At 53.5% G+C, this 18,164-nt stretch overlaps 2 protein-coding genes across 2 annotated transcripts; one reads left to right on the top strand and one right to left on the bottom strand.

Moving 5' to 3' along the window:
* Nucleotides 1-199: 199 nt before the first annotated feature.
* PG998_002924 (uncharacterized protein) lies at nucleotides 200-2,815 on the top strand (the record flags this gene model as incomplete). The annotated part of the gene is made up of 4 exons (XM_066869742.1): nucleotides 200-936; nucleotides 1,000-1,584; nucleotides 1,652-2,357; nucleotides 2,447-2,815. The coding sequence occupies 4 exons, from the start codon at nucleotides 200-202 to the stop codon at nucleotides 2,813-2,815; spliced, it is 2,397 nt and encodes a 798-aa protein (XP_066733492.1).
* A 1,092-nt stretch (nucleotides 2,816-3,907) lies between these two features.
* Nucleotides 3,908-5,354, bottom strand: PG998_002923 (uncharacterized protein; the record flags this gene model as incomplete). Its single annotated transcript, XM_066869741.1, has 2 exons — nucleotides 3,908-4,452; nucleotides 4,538-5,354. 2 exons carry the CDS (start codon nucleotides 5,352-5,354, stop codon nucleotides 3,908-3,910), a joined length of 1,362 nt encoding a protein of 453 aa, XP_066733491.1.
* Between the last annotated feature and the right edge of the window lie 12,810 nt (nucleotides 5,355-18,164).

Genomic DNA, 18,164 nt, shown 5'->3' with positions numbered 1-18,164 from the left:
TGTAATTAATGCGCCTCAAGCATGGGGTCCGCGAACCTTTTCTAGACGACCACGTCAGACGCTCGGGATCTGAGTAAAGATAATTCAGCGCCTATACTCTTCATTTCCCATCCTACTTTGTACTCAAACTCTGTTGGAGCATCTCAACTTCCTTTGTTCGATCTTATTGGAGCTATTTACTTTCCTTCCATACTTCATCATGTGTGGTAGCCTGTTGGAAGAGCCAGGAGTTGGCCCAATAGCATCCTCGGGGCCTGATCATCCCGTCGTTTCCATCCAGGAGGATATCTTTCTACCTAGCTCCATGGACTATAGGGCGCGAATGGCACTAGTCGCTACATCAGATACCGCTACATCGCAATCATCGTCATGCCTTGACATAGGCAATCTCGGAAGCTGCAACAATCGTGAGGGTGACAAAAGCGACAACACGGTCACGACTGCCGATAACATTGCCACGAGCAACAAAATCATACCGGAACCGAAGACCACCCCGATCAGTCAAGAGCAGCTGAAGGCAGAGACTGCGGGTATTTATGCTGGTTTGACCATGGTCGAACGTGCTTGCATGGACCTGGTCTACAAGACGTTCCGTCAAACTGGACTTGACTTAAGCAATGGCCAGTGGGAGGCCTTGAACAAGCTCCACAATAATCTATTGAATGAGCATCACGATATGTTCCTCGCATCACAGCATCCAGTTGCACTCCAGGCAATACGCAGCATCCCGGGCAAGCTCTGTATGGATATGAGATTATGGAAACATGCCATCCACGCATACCTCGAAATTCTCAAGAGGCATTCGCCCGAGAATCGAGAGCACATGATGTATTTCATCTATCAGGCATACTCGATGTTGGCTCAGCTGGACGAGACTGTGGTGGGGACGTTCAGCTTGGGTTGGCTCGTAATCAAGGCAGAGATAGCCAGATATAGGTGAGTGCAGAACTGACCAATGCACCGAGAATCGCATACTTACTTATATTGACTGTCACGTAGAGTTGATATCGCTATCGGTCTCGAAGACGAAGGCCAGGACGTCCGGCAGCGCTGGATAACCGTCTCCGAAGGAATATACACTCACGCTTTGAACAAAAATCCCATGGCCGGCTATCTTTATCATCAGATGACGTTACTGCGGAACCCCGTTGTTGAGAATGGATTTGATCAGTCATGTTTTGACGGCATTGTCCCCAGCCTCTTCTATGGAATCAAATCCCTCGTCGTCACCACTCCGTATATCCCTGCGCGGAAGACCCTCTTTCAGTTTACAAACCGGGCTATTAACGGAACTCCCACTACTGAAATAGACCACTTTGCTACTGCCGTTGCCCACTTGATTCACGTGTACCAGATACCCGAGATTCGTGTGGAAAATGGCGATCGTATGAGCACCGAGGATCATCGTCTTGCGTTCAATCAAGCGTTGGTGAGGATTGTCAGGAGTAAGACGGCAAGCACCACAAGTGAGATGGGCATCCAGGCCGAGATGTTGCCTCATTCAACCAAAGAGAAGCGACAATGGATTCCTTATCAGCAGCACGGGTCTGATACCAATGTCGAGGCAGGGACGCTTCGTCCCAGGTATGTGTGGCCTCCGAGTGGTGCACATCAACTCAAACCAAACTCTTGCTAACTAGCCCATTTTCAGCGCCATGCTTGGCCTCCTGCTTTGTCAGCTGTTGTTACAGACTCCTCCTCCCAATGAACAACAAAATCTCCTAATGGCGGCGTGTGCCTCAGGCTTTACGACATCTACGGACCGTGCTACGCTTACCACCAATGAAGCCCACGAGCTAGTCTCGACCACGATCAATAAACTGCTACAACGGGCCAACACAGGTGATATCAGGCTGTGGGAATTCATACACATGCTACTTGTTTCCATGTCGTCCCTGACAACGCAATCTATCGAACGAGGGTTGATCAGTGAGACCTTCCACCCGGAGCTTCTCGCGCCAATCCTTACCATGATCCTGCGTAAGGGCGGACCCGGAGGCAAAGCCGTTAGTTGGGAGTCCGTATCCCAGCCCAAGTATCCCGCCAGGTACACGCCATTGAACAGGGAAAAGAGGCCGGGCGAATACGGAATCGGCAGAACGACAGGAACTGGAGATGTTGCAAACATGGATTTACTGGGCGCGGATCAGCTCTACACCAACCCGCTGCCGGAAGATGATCTTTTGCGCGGGTATTCCTTTGCTAGACAGGCTGAGGCACCCGAAGCCGAACCTTTGCCGGATTTCGTGACAGCCCCCAGTGCAACCCCAAATTCCAGAACGGCATTCGATAAGCCAGTGCCCGGCAAGTCAGACGGTGCTTTCACTGTCATGGAATACGCCGACAAGATACCATGCGTGAGTCTCGGCGGGGATCATCAAGAAGATGAAAAAGAGAACACAGGAGATGGAGCAGAAGAGGAAATGAAGAAAACACTGCTTTGCAGTCCTGCTCTCTTCCCCCGAATTGGTTTGAGAATTCCAGGTACAGCTTTGAGGAAAATCAAGCCCGCCAGGAGGCTGTTCAGGACATCGAGACGGTTCGCGACCGGTGGTACCGCATCCTGTGGCTAGCCTCCCAGCTTATGGGAACGTCAGACGAGACAGAAGCTTTGTTTGCCCTCAAGACTGATGACGATGGGCGCCAATATATCAGCATCCCTGGAGCTCTGCACGACCCGCAGCCTGAGTATGATGGAAGGATGCCGGAAATTTGCGAGCGGCATGGAATTCAATTCGTGTGGGTCGATCCTTCTCTCGCTGAAAAGGAAGATGTCGGTAAGGAGGCGAAATTGCAACAAGAGCCCGAGCAGTAGAGAGGTGCGGGAGGAGAAGAGGATGTATCGCCGCCGCCATGCGACGACGAATCACGCAACGACGAGGTGTCAGCGAGAAATGACAACAACAGAAATGCAACCCCTGACACCGCCGCGAACGCAGAGGCACCGGCAAGAGTCCTTCCACTAGATAAAAAGATGCTCAGTCAGATCTCGCCACTGAAAAAGGCAACCTTTATACGAAAGACAACGGAAAACCTGATAGAAAAGGACGATGAAGACTGGGAGCACATTAGTAACGAAAGTCATGGAAGTTTTGTAGACGGACGCTCCGCTAACGTCAACGTGGGCGGCTCGGTTATTTCGAGAATCTTCGGCTGGAATACACGATGATTGCAATTACCTGTGGCTGGTTGAACAAAGAATAAATTTTGCAAGTTCGGGTTTCAAGCTATCGCAGGAGTTCTGTGAGGAGTTCGGGCGACGAGAATAGCACGGTTTCCTTGGGTAGGGGTCATTATCTTTCTGTCAGGAATCCCTTAGCAAGGTACGATACATCAACTTGAAAGTCTGTTTTTCGCCGTGTAGTAGATGATCTCGGCATCGGTGACAACCACAAAACCTGCAATTTCCCAAAACACACTACTTACGGCGGCGTGCTCCCAGGGGGAGGGGGTGGTGAAGAATGAGCTTGGCATCTGCAATAGGTAAGATTTTAACGAGAAATGAAGTCAGTATGGTGAACAACGTAGGCCAAGAGCATCGCGGATGCTTCTTGTTAGCAGTACACGTGTTTGCCAGCCTTCTCGTGGCATGATGTGCTGGAACGAAGCATCCCCTTGACCTCGTCGGCACATGCTCTTCTGATATCGCACTCAAATATTCTGTTCATGAGGAGCTGTCTCAGCAACAGCGCAGACCGATCAGGCTTTTCTGAAGATACAACAACAAACCCCCCTCAAATCCCACCAAGACTCGCATTGTTACTAGGTATTCCTGGCATAACAGCCACGCGATGCACCGGCGCATTACAGATGGGCTGGATTCGAATGATATATTGTGAAGTTCTATGCATGAATTGCAGAGTCTGTGACCTGATAGACTGCGGCACATGAGGTGCGAGGGACCCATTCAATCGTCAAGGACACTGCGAAACTTCCTTTTCAAATCGGCCATGAAGGTTTTTGTTTTGTCCTCGATGTATTTCTCCAGATATGTGTCAAACTTGGGTCCGATATTTTCCTGAATCCAATCTTCTGCGCATTCTTCTATCCTATCCTGGCAAGTTTCTATTCCCTGGCGCATTTCTGGCAACTCCTCCTGTAGCATGTCGCGGTCCTGTTCCAGTTCGATGAACCTGGTGCTCATAATTTCAAGAGTTTCTTCTATTCCTTCTTGACGACCCTCCATGTCGTTGCGATATTCCTCAAGGTCCTCGCCATGGTTTTGGAGAGTGCGAATTTCCGCCTTGAGTACTTCGATTTGCTGCTGCTGGTCTTCGATACGCGATTCAAGCGTTCCAATCACATCTCGAAGGGAGGGGCTGGGATCGACGGTGGTCAGCTTAGGCTGCGACAAAGCTGCAACTGCCTGTCTCTGAACAGTTCTTCTCTTTAGAACTCGGCGCTGATTGGCATTCTCGCTGTCACTGCTGTGGCAGCGCTTATTGCAATTTTCTAATTGTTAAATCAGCGTATATTAGCAAGCGTATAGCCATCAGTGAGAGAGCAGCGTGATAAAAACAATGGTATAGATGGGTACCTTGAACGTCATGTGGTTCGCAGCCATTCTTTTCATGATTGATCCTATAGCCCAAAGGGGTAGTGACAGGGATTGTCGCAACATCGGACTCAGACGCGTTCGACTGCCCGTCAATGAGGTTATACTGCGGGGGAAGATCGTAGACTGGGGGAGAAACGGCAGGAGAAGCATCGGTTGCTTCGGTTGTCGAACTGGAGGGGCGATCGTGATCTTCCAAGTTGAATAGTGCACCGCCTTGGCCCTTGTACATGCAATGAAGCTCCGTGGGGTCTGCTAACTGCCGCCATATCCTATGGTAATCCTTATATTTCGTCGTCGGGAGTGCATCGCGCGGCATGTAAAGAGAAAAGGCTGATGTAGTGGCTAACGAAGTGATTGAAGCGAAAGTACCGCGCATCTCTGCGCTACAATGATCGATAGCAAACCCGATCGGCGTAATGAGGTCGCCGTGATTGTTTAGCTTGAACTGGAGCCGCGTGAAGGAGCGGTGGTCGTATAGATGACGTTGTATGGTGTTGAAACATTCTGGCTTAGTTTTGCTCTTGACGTCACAGGTGAACTTGGCCAGTGAAGAAATGACGCTTGGTTTGAATTGCAAATAGAGGATCGCCTCTTTAGAAAGAGGGATGCTCAGCCTGAATAAAAGCAAAGCTGGCGGTGTGTATTTCGCCTCGAATGTGAAGGACGGTCCGAACTCGAGGGTGTTCTTGAGAATCGTATCATCTTGATCTTTGCAGACAGCGATAGATCCATCCGCATTCTCGCAGACAGCGACGACTGCCACATCAACTTTCAGGTTATGGGCATTGGCGTACATACCTCGCTGGCGTGGTATCTGGATTGATGCATAAAGAAAACAGTAAGCGAACAGGAGGGGATACGTACCAGGTACAATTTTTTAGTCCTGGTCTTTGGTTCCGTGCTATGCGAGATCAACGATGCCCGAGACGGGTCTGGCGGCATTCAGTGTATTGCTGATACAAGCAAGGTGTCAGGTTGCAAGCAGCCAGGGGTAGTAGAATGATCGGGAGCGTGGGTGACAATTCTGCGCATGGCTGGAGGCCCAGCGACACGAGATAAGTTCCGGTGTGATCCCAATCCTACGCCGGCGACATTGCAGGGTACTTGCACCCACTTGTACCAGAATAACTGTGTGATAATAGCTGAGGCGGGATCGTTCGCGAAAGATACAAGTAGAAAGAAGAAGAAGAAGAAGAAGAGGATCGTTTTCAAAAGGTCAAGGATAGAACTATAAGAAAGACAGAAGGATGCGCGTACAAGGGTAGGATGTGATGCCGAGTTTAGCGGATTTGTGCGAAAGGAAGAAAAGTTGGGGAACTGGGTTGGAAAGAAAGAAGCTGATACGTAAAGTACATATGGGCGACGTGGGACAGAGCTTGCAGCACGGGCCTATGGGCGCTTATGGGCGCGTGGCTGCACGGGCCTCCCTTATCTCAAACCGCTCCTATCCGATCAGAGCGGCGCAATAGGCCTAGGCTAGCCCTCTCACTGAGATCAGGTTTCGTCGTGACCTACTCCGAGCCTTGTTTCCACAAGCGTTCCCGATTGGCGCAGCGATGCTTTTCCTCAAACCCGCGAGCCGAGAGTGTTCCATGCAGCGAGTACCATCTTTGCTGGAAATGTAGGGTGGGCAGGCCGCGTGACGCCGACGCGGCACATAATTTCGTTCTGCTCGGGACGCGGAGTCTCCTCAGCACACTGCTCCGAGAGCCTTGCTTCACTGCTTCCTGCGTTACCTAAGACAGTGGTAGAGGTGTCTTTACCAATGCTAATACCACCTCTATACATGATCACTCGTCCTCGAAGGAAGACCTAGCTTGGCATGGCCAAAACTTACGGTATTCTTGTGCAGGCAGGAGACAAGAACATCAACCACGATCGTCACCAGCGCTACGAGGCGGTTACTCCAAGGCGAACCATATGCGCGTCTGCCAGGTTTGGCGAGGCTTGTGTCCAACTACCCAGGTCAGTGAGGTCTCGGGTGTGCGCTTGTATCGCGTCCCATCTTGATAGTAGGTAGAGTCTTGATACCGAGCCAACCTTAAATGTATCTCTAGCCGCCTACCCCGTCTGGCTACCCGAAAGCTATGCTCATAGTTGTTCTTTGCCCATTCATGTACTTCATGGTCATCATGCAGCGAGAGTACATGCGGGATGCCTTGCCTCATCAAGACGACGGGTCTGCCGCCACTGACATATGTCTTGCTAGGCTTGATGGATTGTCCAAAGCAAATAAGCAAGTATCAAGGACTTGTCGAAGCAAAATGTATCATCCATTCATTGACAAGTGATAACTATTCCAATAGTCTTCACGGGATCAGGTAACGGGTATTGTTGCCAATCATAGGGGCCTCTAGGCTCGAGAAGGGCGGCGGGCTGGTGTACAGGCCCTCCGAATACATGGGTGAAATCGAAATCTTTGTCGCAAACCATCGGAGAAGAATATTCAGATTTCACATCAACAGGAAAGTATCCATTGAGGTTTTCTGAACAAAACACATCATAGCTCATGGGTGCGGAACCCGTGACGGTGTCCAACTCTTCCATGGTGATCAACTTGAATGGGGAGTCGATCCACTGAATGGCGGTTTTTACAGGCCGCGGTAGAGCGTTTTCGAGGAACTCCTCGCGGAAGAAGCACAAGAACGCCGTCGATTTTCATCAGTATGCAGTTCAGCAAGCCAACAACAACGATTCGGTGGTTGCTAAGTTGACTGCGTTGGGCCAGGGTTGCCCAGCGCCGCTCGAGTTCAGGTCATCTGCCTCAGGGCCTTACACAAGGGATGAAGTCATGACTCGTTTGAGAAAGGTTGGATAAATGATGATACAGTTATAGGGGCGCAGCTCTTAGCTACAAAGTAGCATTTTAGCTCTGTACCTCCAATCTTGCTCCTCTGGATCGTACCTATCCGTGACCCTACGCAATGAAGCATACTTTTTGCGTCTATTTCTGACCGTGCTAGCTGAAGCTACTCTGGCTCTATTGACTTTGTTAATCCTACTACGTCCACTTTGCGAGTATCATTTGCTGGCTAACAGAAATGGCAGATGCACAGGCTACGATATGGTAGATGTGGATCTCAGGAGGCAGAGTTGCTGATTCGCCGCTCCAAATAACGAAAGCCAGCGAACAACGGCGGATGTGAAGCCAGATGGGGACTCCTCCACCAGGCGCCGGTACTGTTTTACTTTAGTCGCCCGCCTCCTTCGACTCCCACCGAGAGCGACAAAAGTAGACCGCCGAACATATGGCTTCTGCGGCACAGTCCATGCCTGCTTATCCTGGTACACGCAAACACACCCACAACAGCACAACCGAAGCAAAAGGACGAAATCGACCGCTTCCGGGCTTATGGGGCCGCGTCACAACTGGCTGTCGGTAGTGCGGTCGCCGCAGAATGCGACCGTGTGATAGCCGTACAACTGGTGCGTGGCGGACACGTGACGCAGGTGAGTCATCTATTAAAGATATTTCCATCCAAACCCACCATCATCCCTTTCCAGTTCGCAGTAGCCGTTCACAGACTCTTACTTCCTGATCTCCGTTTTACCTTGAAAGCCGCGAAACAGTATATGCCACAATGATGGATAACCACACCCTCTCCCTTCTCTCTACAGCCCCTTTCGGTGTCTCCATAACTTCGGCACACGATGCAAAGACACGACGTCAGGTCTGCGCATGCGCCATGGATTTGAGCGAAGAGATCCGTATACTTCATGCCATTGTCGCAGAGCTCTCGGCGCGCCTTACGAACATGCAGACGACGTATGCACTGCAATCCCATGCAATACATACGCAACAAGAGCTCATCAACGCCCTCGGAAAGAAGACGACTATTACAGGCCGGGTTGCGCCACTGCCGCCAACATATGAATTGCCACCCTACGACGGTACCATTCCAGTCCACAGATGCTCGTTGGTGCACGCATGGCAGTCGACTCCCGTTGTTCCCCGGATCAGTCCGTTGATGGTGTTGGCAGAGTCGGCCGTGATGGACAGTCGCGAAGGAAGTCATGGCAAGCGAGAGGCAAGCCAGGCCTTGTATGGTGAGGACAAACGGCAGAGATATACATGACCACTGCAGCACTTGGATCTCGACAAGCTACCAGTGCTAGCCTAGCACGGACGTTCTACATTGGTATGGGGAGAAACCGTAGTACCTGTCGTAGAATTGTTGGTAGAATATCGAAAATAAAAGTATACTACCTGCATTGACGGTTGATCTTCACGAGTGTGACCAGAAGCTATTTGGCTCAGGTGCCAAAAGGGCATGAATGTTAGACGGTGGAAGAAGCGAGTTAAGGGGGTGGCTCCTACGTCAGCCGCGGAGAAAGTGGCTGTGCTACATGGGTACGTGGGGCCGGGCTTCTGGTTCAATTGCATGCAGAGCGGCACATGCTTTGGCTAGAAAATGACGCGTGTAGCATACGCTTGGTGATTGACAACATGACCGCCATCCGACACAGCATGGCAGCAAGCACAAATAGTGCGGGGACAAGCTCATGACAACTGTTACCAAGAATACCCGTGGAGGTGACCGTCGCTTATGTGTTGCAAGAGACGATAGCATAGCAACACGGTTAGCGACACGGTTAGCGACACGGTTAGCGACACGGTTGTTATTCACTGCTTCGAATGCTCAAAGAACCCCGAAGCACGCCGGCACACAATGACTCCTTAGGCCAGCGAGACCCAGTCCCCACGGGACCAGCGTGATAGACATGGCCAGACCGACCTGCATACATCGTGCGATAGACGCACCCCACCGACGATTCTCCAACCGACAGCCGAGCAGGATTGCATGATCCATAGCGAAAAGAGCCGACGAGGCTACAAAAGGCCAGTGCATTGGCAGAGGCAGAGGAATGGAGCACCGGCGGTCGGCAGGTACGGGGCCAGTGAGGCAACACGATTCCGCGCCATCGGCTGTCGTGTCTGCGAATGGCCTAACCCACTCCGACATACAATATCCTCTTGCGAAGCCTTACACCTGATCGAAAAAGGTGTCGTCCAAGGGATCGGCGTCGACCACGGGGACGAATCGCTCCAACAGGGCTTTCACCTGCGACAACCATCCCGTGAGCCTTTGGATTTGCTGCAGGAACCTGTATTCGATGTCAGTTGACGATCTGCGCCAGACTGAACACACGGTGACGTACAGCTGTTCGACCTTCTGTGTGCTGTCCGGGCACTGTGGTCAGATAAGCGCATCGTTGCGACGGCGGTGGAGACCTACAAAGTCGTGAATCTGGCGAGACGTGGGCGTGCGTGAGTAGGAGAGCTCTGCCGTACGGGCGGGGATAGACTTACTTTTCGTTGTGGAGGGCCAGCTCGGACTGGACGGCGTTGAACTTTTCCAGCAGCTCATTCACCTTGTGCAGCAGTTCCTGGGTGTCGCCCGACCTTCTTCGTTTTCAGTACAACGCGCGGACTGGATGTGGAGGGACCTACGGTGGCGGGAAGCTGAAGGGGCCCGAGTCGTAGCCTTCTTCATCGTCGAAGAAGTTGGGAACGTCTGGAAAGGACAGTGGTTGTTGGTTCGGAGGCTGGAGCTGCGTGGCAGAAGGAGCGACAGTCTTGGGCGCAGGGGCAGGAGCGGGTGCAGGCGCGGGCGCCGTGGTGGCATGGCTTGCTGATGGTCGGGCCTGCCGTGGGTGGCGCGGACGCTGTGCACCGTATCGCTGCGAAGGGAGCATGTCGGCGTGGATGGAAGTGACGGATGAATAGAGGAAGTTACAGGTGAAGGAGAGCAAGGTGGGCGAAGGATAATGGAATATGCAACTCACTGAGAGCCTTGGCCCCAAAACTAGTATTTCTGTGGCCCGATTCGTGCGGTGCTGTAACGAAGCAGCAAGCATAGATGCGAGCCCAGCACGGTTTAGTGGCTGGGCTGTCAGGCGCGGAGTTGGGCTTTCCAGTTGGGAAGTACTAATCCATAACCTACACGTATGGGCAGAGGCGACGTTCTGGACAAAGTACGACTTGTGAAGCATAGCCGTGCAAGAGCCGATTAGCAGCATCCGACTCGGAGCAGACGTGGCGGAGGGTCGAAGTGAGCCTGCACCGAAAGCGGCCGACAGCGTGTGATTTCGGATCTTTGGCCTATTCGTGAGCAAGCGGCTCATCTGCAGCTGCCGTCAGTCCGGACTCTACGCGTGGGACGTACCACCGTGTTCTGGCGTGGATTCTGACTCAGAGGCATTCCATCCTATGGTCCTCAGTCGAGCGCCAGATCAGCAGAACGAGATGGACCGGGGCTGGGATCCGGTTCTGGATTAGCACTGCTTCCCACACCCGAGCGGCTCCAGTACCGCTTCCGCCCCCGCGCGTGAACAGCCCTTTCGGTGCTGGTTCTGGGTCGCCGATTTAGACGCTGGATGGCTTCGGCGCGCCACTGATCGACCCGTTCCCGAGCCAGTCTAGATGTCTGCAGAATTGCATGGGCGACATTGTGACCAAGGACCGGAAAGAGCGCGTGAGGATGTTCATACCCCCGGAGAGGCGAAGCAGCAAGGTCTCGCATCGTCGTGGACCAGTTCTAGGGTGCGTCCATTCTGGCGAACGTCCATTCTGGTGGACTTCCATTCTGGTGTGCGTCAATACGACTTTTCGGCCTGCTCAGAGCCGAGCGCAGTCGTTTCCACCCCAGATGAACACAGGCAGAAATTGCACTGGCGAACGAGCACGAGCGGTTCCGGCGGCGGCATGTCCACCGCAGTACGCCTTGACGAGCACGTGTTGCCAAACCACATGGATCTATGCAGTCCGTGCTACAATACGAGAGCGAGTGACCGCACGAGCGCGGAATCAGGGCGCAGGGTCATGGAAAACTACGGGCGGCGGCGACGATTTGCCATTCAAGAAGCACGGCGAGGGAAAGGGTAAAGTGCCATGTATGTACGTAAGTATGCACCAATACATTATATTCATCTATTCTATTCGCGTCTCTGCATTGGCTCTGCTCACGGGGTCGGGACTGCCCGATCCGCGCCAACAGGTTCGTAGCCAGCACCACGTACAGGCGCAGAGGCCGGCTTCGCTGGCCGCACTGCCACTAGCAGGTGCAGGGAAAAACCTCGGTACATGAGATGCTCGAATGTAGGAGGAAAACCCGGGTGGCAAAGGCGGCAGGAGATGACTCGAACTGCGGACGCCAGAGCCAGGCTCGATACCACTCCGCAGGAGATGCTCGACTGGATGGGTGGCAGAGCCCGTTGGATTATCCGGCAGGAGATGACTCGGACTGCCGGAGCCCAACGAAAAACCCAACCCCAAGAGGAAAGTCGTTGAAGGGAGGGCTGCCCCAGGAGGTAATAAGTCGCTGAAAGGAAGGGTGCCTCAGGAGGTAATAAGTCGCTGAAAGGCAGAGCCAACCCCAGACTCTGAAAGGCAGAAGAAAGAAAAAAACCCAACCCCAGGAGGTAGTAAGTCGCTGAAAGGAAGGGTGCCCCAGGAGGTAATAAGTCGCTGAAAGGAAGGATGCCCCAGGAGGTAATAAGTCGCTGAAAGGCAGAGCCAACCCCAGGAGGTAGTAAGTCTCTGAAAGGCAAACCCAACCCCAGGAGGTAGTAAGTCGCTGGAGGGAAGGGGGTGATCCAAAAGGATGCACAAGGAAAGAAAGAAGAAAAGAAACCTTGACTGCGCTGGAGAAGGTCGCCTTTATATAATCGTGTCGACGACTAAGGTCTGTCAAGGTGGGCCCCTACGTACATGCTGTGTGTGGTTCCTGCCCATGTCTTCCGTCTGGCGTTTCGGCTCCTCTACAGACGTCCACTGCCATCCCAGCCACCGCTACGGCACAACCGGCGACATGAGTGACTCTCCTCCAAAGCTGGCTATGCGCCTCTCGGGGAGTGTTTTCTGGTCCCTTCTGCCAGTGTCACGGCTCCAGGATCTACTCCTGCATCTATGTCCCTCTTCGCCTCCTGGGCCATGTTTGTCCCTCCCTCTCTTTTTCCTCTTTTTCTCCCTTGCTCCCTCTCGCTCCCTTTCTTGCTCCGCTCGCCCCTCTCGCCCATTCCTTCGCCCTTGCCCATTCCTTCGCCCTCTCTCGTTCCCTCGTCTCTCTCGTTCCCTTGTCACACGTTCCCTCGTCCCGTCGCCCTCTCGCCCTCTCTCGTCCCCTCTCTTGTTCCCTCGTTCTCTCCCTCTCGGTCTCTCCCTCTCACTCTCCTTCCACTTCCCGTCGCCCTCTCGCCCTCTCTCGTCCCCTCTCTTGTTCCCTCGTTCTCTCCCTCTCGTTCTCTACCTCTCACTCTCCTTCCACTTCCCCTCCCATCTCCTCTTGCTGCCACTACGCTTACCTACTTTACGCTCATTGTCTGATACCCCCTCACTCGTCTTCCATAAGTAGACTGCTCCACCGTCACATTGCCAGTCAGCGAGTATGCCCGCCGCCGCACGATGCGCTCAACGCCGACTTCGTGACTCGAATTCCCCAACAGTATCCGGCCGCAATCCCTACAACCTCGAGGCGCGACCGCCGCCATTTCGAGGCCACAACGGAGGCCACAACGGAACGGCCGTCATAGGAAACGTACCTGGTCGTGCATGGCCAGGAAGCACCCGATCGGCGTTTGTACCTCCAAGACGCAGGCAGTGGGGATTGCCTATAATACGACGCGGAGGATTCGATCGGAGGACGCAAGGCCAGTGACTACCATGGTCCGGCTATTCATGCAACAGGACCAACGCAGGAGACTGCGAGCCACGGAAGAGTTCCACTTTAGCATTTGGCCCACCCACGCAATTGCTCCCAATACCAACCGGCGGTCGGCTTTGGCCTACTGGCAGCGCCCGACGAAGACGTCGCATAACTCCTATCAGTTTGCTCGGCTGTTCTGGCGTAGTTACGGCAAGTGGACAAATGGCTGGCTGGACGGAATGGCGGAGACTGGCTCCGATGTTCGTAGGCTCCTTCTACTTCCCAACGAATGCACCATGGCCGACTTCTTGCGATTTGTTTCCTAGAGTATCCGAGCCTGCATTGATTGACTAGTGGCTATAAGTACGATGGGGCTTCTGTGTGCTCCATTTACCCCGGCCATGGCTCGCTAGTGAGACTTGTCGCGACCCATACGAGAGCCCTGCAGTAAGACCAGTCGCTCCACACCCAAATGGGTCGGTCAGAGCAGAAGCCGGCCCGAGTAGTCCAGGTAACTCTAATGCGACTTCCATTCTCTTGCCTCCAACATTGTGACGAAATAACAACAATGACAGCCCGGACGATGAACAATCGAGTACGGGGCGGTGACGCTCGAAGTCTCTTCGTTGGATTTCTCTTCCCGTGCAGTGCCATACCCCGCAGCAGCGACGATTGACCGTCCCCGGATGCAGACATGACCGTGATGGCCGCTGATTGGGTTCCGACTACACGGACCGCAATTTCGCGTTCAGCAGAATGCCACTATCCGGCTAGGCTCGGCGTGGCAGCATTCCCGCTTACGCTTGGCGCAATGAACCATGCCGCCTCTGCTGTTGGTTGGCTGCCTACGGTCGGGAGAGAACAGGACTCGGCACGAGTCATGCAAAGGAGACAACCGGAATGCCGCCAGGTTGCTATGGCCTACCCAGCGCTTGCCTACCGATGCGGCCTAATAACTGCAGGCTTTCTCCCAGCCAATGTCGGAGCACTCGGACCAGACAAGGGACGCAGATACGCCGTTCGCAAGATACAATCAAGATAGGAAACGAACTGGGCCAACAAAGAGCCTGAGCGTGCTGTAGCCAGATGCAAGACACAGAGCAACTGCTCAGCGACATACCACCTCTGCGGCTGTCCCACAAGCCGAACGACCCATGCTCCAAGGACGTGTTTCCCTACCGGTTCGGCATGCCGAGCATGCTTGCACTAGAACATCTGTGTCAAGAAACGAGCTATAAGACGTGAAGCGCAGTTCTACCTGAGCCGCCTACCAATAGCAGTGCCATGTCATGCCAAACCAGGCGTCATACCGAATCTCCAAGCTGAGTTCTCCGCATACAATCTTCAACGTAGACGAGTTTACGCCCGCGCGAGACAAGGTGAGCACCACACGAAAACGGTGCAGTGGCCATGCTCTGTCCCGTCCTAGCTCGTTTAGCATCTTTGCCTTCACCACATCTTGAGGCGCAACAAGGTGGCATTGTACTGGCCAACACCTGCTGCACAGCCTCTTGCCTGGATACTATCGCCAATCGCCAGCCGCCGACCTGCCGCATCGGATTTTGCTCACCTGATCGGATCCTACACCCAATGTGGGAGCTACAATGTGGAGACGTTCATGCGCATTCGGGTGTTCCAATGAACGCCAAGGATGCGGAGGGCTTCCCCGCTCCTAGTTCAGGTATGTGATTGGCAAGTCCTGGTGACGCATGCAAGGCGGATCCAGCGTCCAAGGGACACCTAAGCGAGGCCTGGCCCTGGGAACACCAGTACAACCGAATGCAGAACAAGAAGAGTAGACCTCTCGATCTCTCAGAGGCGCCGAATCACGGGCAAAGACACAGGTAAGTGGGTAAAATATACAATTGAACTTCTGCAACGCACCTACGTCACGAAAGTCCCGACGCACCGCGTCTCGTCAACACTCCTAGAGCACATCTGCCGTACTGGTAAAGCACCCTGGTAAAGCACCCTGGGCAAGACCGGATATGAGCCCGCTATGAAAGCTCGACATCACTGGAGACCTACTGATTGTTGTACATCTTGTCCTTGATTTTGCGAAACAACTTCCCAAAATCTTCCCAAATAAGCGCAATCTCTGCTAGCGCAGCATAAGCGCTGACACACTATTGGAAATCGCACCGCATTCGGTAGGAAGAGGGGGAATCCAAACCGCTCGAACACGCCTTTATTCGGACCGAGCTGAAGCTGGATCGCCGCTCACCCTTGGCCAGCAGTTCGCCATAGCATCCTCGTCAAGCCGCCCGGCGAGCGCTGGCAATCGGCGCGAGGTTCCGTGCCAGGATGAGGACTGGGAACGCGCAGGCCTGTGAAAAGCAGGTTGGAAGAGTTGCGACAGACATGTCCACCATGGGCCACCACTTCGTCACACTGAAATCGGTTCGATAATGTAGTCCTTTCGATATGACCTCGCTCCATGACCCGTGTCGCAACTTTCAGCCATCGGATGGAGTGGATTGACCACGCCGCTGCATCACGTCTCGGTGATGCACGTTACTGCTCGATTGTCGGTGATTGTCGGGGATTGTCGGTTGCTCGGGCATTCCGAAGGGAGGAATGTGTCCCGACAGATTGGGTCACTAGAGAAAGGGAGGCAAGGGAGGCAAGTGGTCTTTATAACAGCAGGACAGGTCCAACAAAATGGGCAGCGCATGGCGCTAATTCGAGATCAGCTGGTGCTAACCCCACCCGATGGGCCAATGGGTGTTCGGCCTGTGCCGGCCAAGCAGTCGAGCTGTGTAGGTCGTAGCTGCTTTGGGCCTCGTGCCAGTGCGCGGACCGCCTTTTGATTGTCTGTCACCCAATAGACATTGGATTTTGCTCATGCTGCGCCTGTATGTCATGTCGACTTTTTCCAGCTTTCGTGTTTACCATGCTCAAGTTGATTGACTGCCACCGTCAGAGGGCCATCACTCGAAGTCGTCCGGAGTGGTCTATCTGAATCTAATGACCTTGGTGGAGGTTAGACTTGGGAGACGACAGCTGTCTCTGTAGTCTCTGTAGTCTCTGTAGTCTCTGTAGTCTCTGTAGTCTCTGTAGTCTCTGTAGTCTCTGTAGTCTGTGTAGTCTGCAGTCTCCTCGTAGTTGTGACCGAGCCACCATGAGCAAAAACGCAAGCCCCTTCAAGATGACTGTACAGTGCCGTGCCCGACCTGTGCTTCTCACTGCTTCGCACCATCTCAGCGTCGGGGTCTTCTCTACCTGCCATTCCAGGAACAGCGGGCCTTCCGGGAAGTCAGTGTCTACCGTGGCAGCTAGAAGCGACCTGTGTCGCGAAGAGCCTGAGGGTTGAATCCGCCCACTCGGCCAGACAAGCTGAACGGGAGCCGACAGTCGCAAGAGTTTGACAGAGGATTTTTCTGGTGTAAGCTAGTTCCGTCCTTACGACATACCCAGCGTTCGAGGGCAGCCGAAATGCATCTGGCCGTACTCGTACGCAGTCCCGGAGTAGCTCGGGGTCACTGTACGCCGAATCCCCCGTGCTGCTGTTCTGGTTCGTACTTCCCCGTATCTCTGGGCAAAGCACACTCGTTTTGCACCGTTTCCTGATGATGCTACCGAAAGCTACTCCGATATTCCAGGCTTCGTACCTCGAGGTCCAGTAACCAGAAGTGACCAGCGCAATACAGTACAGTACCCAACCTGCCATTTATGGGTTGATCATGTTGCGAAGCTACCGATTTCTCGATTAGGAAGTGCTTCTTGGCAGCCGGTCTAACCATGTTGCGTCAAATCCCAGGCTGGCGTAGCTATGGTCCCGTACGGACGTACCGTAGACGACCTGCCGTATTACGGTATGCAGAAGAAACGGCCCTCGCAACGTTTGTACCGCTTGCCGGCGCCCATTGACATGCTGGTTGCCAGCGGACGTCTGAAAACGGACGTGGCCCATGCCAGAGTACCAAATGCTTCCAGTGGTGGCTGTAGAAGTGCGCTTTCACGGTCGTGCTTGGTCGTTCACACTCGTCAAATTCTTTACTTCCTACGGCCTCCTCGAGAGCCAGTATCTACAATTTAGACGTATGAGATGTCATCGGTGCCTGCTTGCCACGCGTAGCGACCGCCATACTGCTCATACGGCCCATACGGCCCATACGGCCTATACGGCTGGTGACCCTTGCTGTCCACTTCGTGGTAGCTTTTGGCTGGCACGGCTAGCACAAGTTCTGACCGCATGGCTGGACTTCGCCGACGACCCAATTCCGCCGCTTCCAATGTGTATGGGCCCCTCGTGGCTGCCGAAGTGCTTCTGTGGCTCGTTGCTTTGGGCTAGTTCGGTCCGTTCACGAGAGGTAGCAGAAACGCATCTGGTTGTTCTCCTCCCAGGTACTCAAATAATAGCGTGCGCTCCTTGTACCCGAAAGCCTCAATGCAGCTCTTCTGGCTCGTACCTACCAGTATCATAGCTCAGCTATCTGCACCTGTTTTTAGCCATGCTACCTGAAGCGACTTCCGGTCCTATTGGGTTCGTACCTCAAGGTACAGTCGTCAAAAGAGACCGGTGCAGTACTGACGGTGTGACTTACGTGCAGTTCATCTTGCGAAGCTAGACTCTCGATTAGGAAATGCCTTTTCGTAGTCGGTCGAAAGTTATCTCTCCAGCTCTGCGTCGTTAAGCGGCGGTAGGGCAGATGTCGACCTCAGGACGCAGAGCTGCTGGTGGCGCCGCCGGTCCAAATGAGCAAAGCCAGCGAACAGCAGCGCCGATATTGTTGTGTTCCATTGTTGGCCGTGTCGCACTTGCTGGCTCACACGAGGCACTTTCAGGTCCCTCCAATTCCCACCGAGTAGTATGCAGAAATGGTACTGAGAAGCCCAACTACCATTCTGCTCCGCCCGATCGGATTATTCAATTGTACCATTATCGACGTGGTGCGCCGATTCGAATGGAGCGCGAATCATCCAGTAACATACAATACTGTCTTTTGCTGCGTAAGCTC

Source organism: Apiospora kogelbergensis (assembly GCF_038363985.1).
Source record: "Apiospora kogelbergensis strain CBS 113332 chromosome Unknown utg000002l_segment0_segment0, whole genome shotgun sequence".
Classification (NCBI taxonomy): domain Eukaryota; kingdom Fungi; phylum Ascomycota; class Sordariomycetes; order Amphisphaeriales; family Apiosporaceae; genus Apiospora; species Apiospora kogelbergensis.
This window is presented reverse-complemented; position numbering and strand designations above follow the sequence as displayed.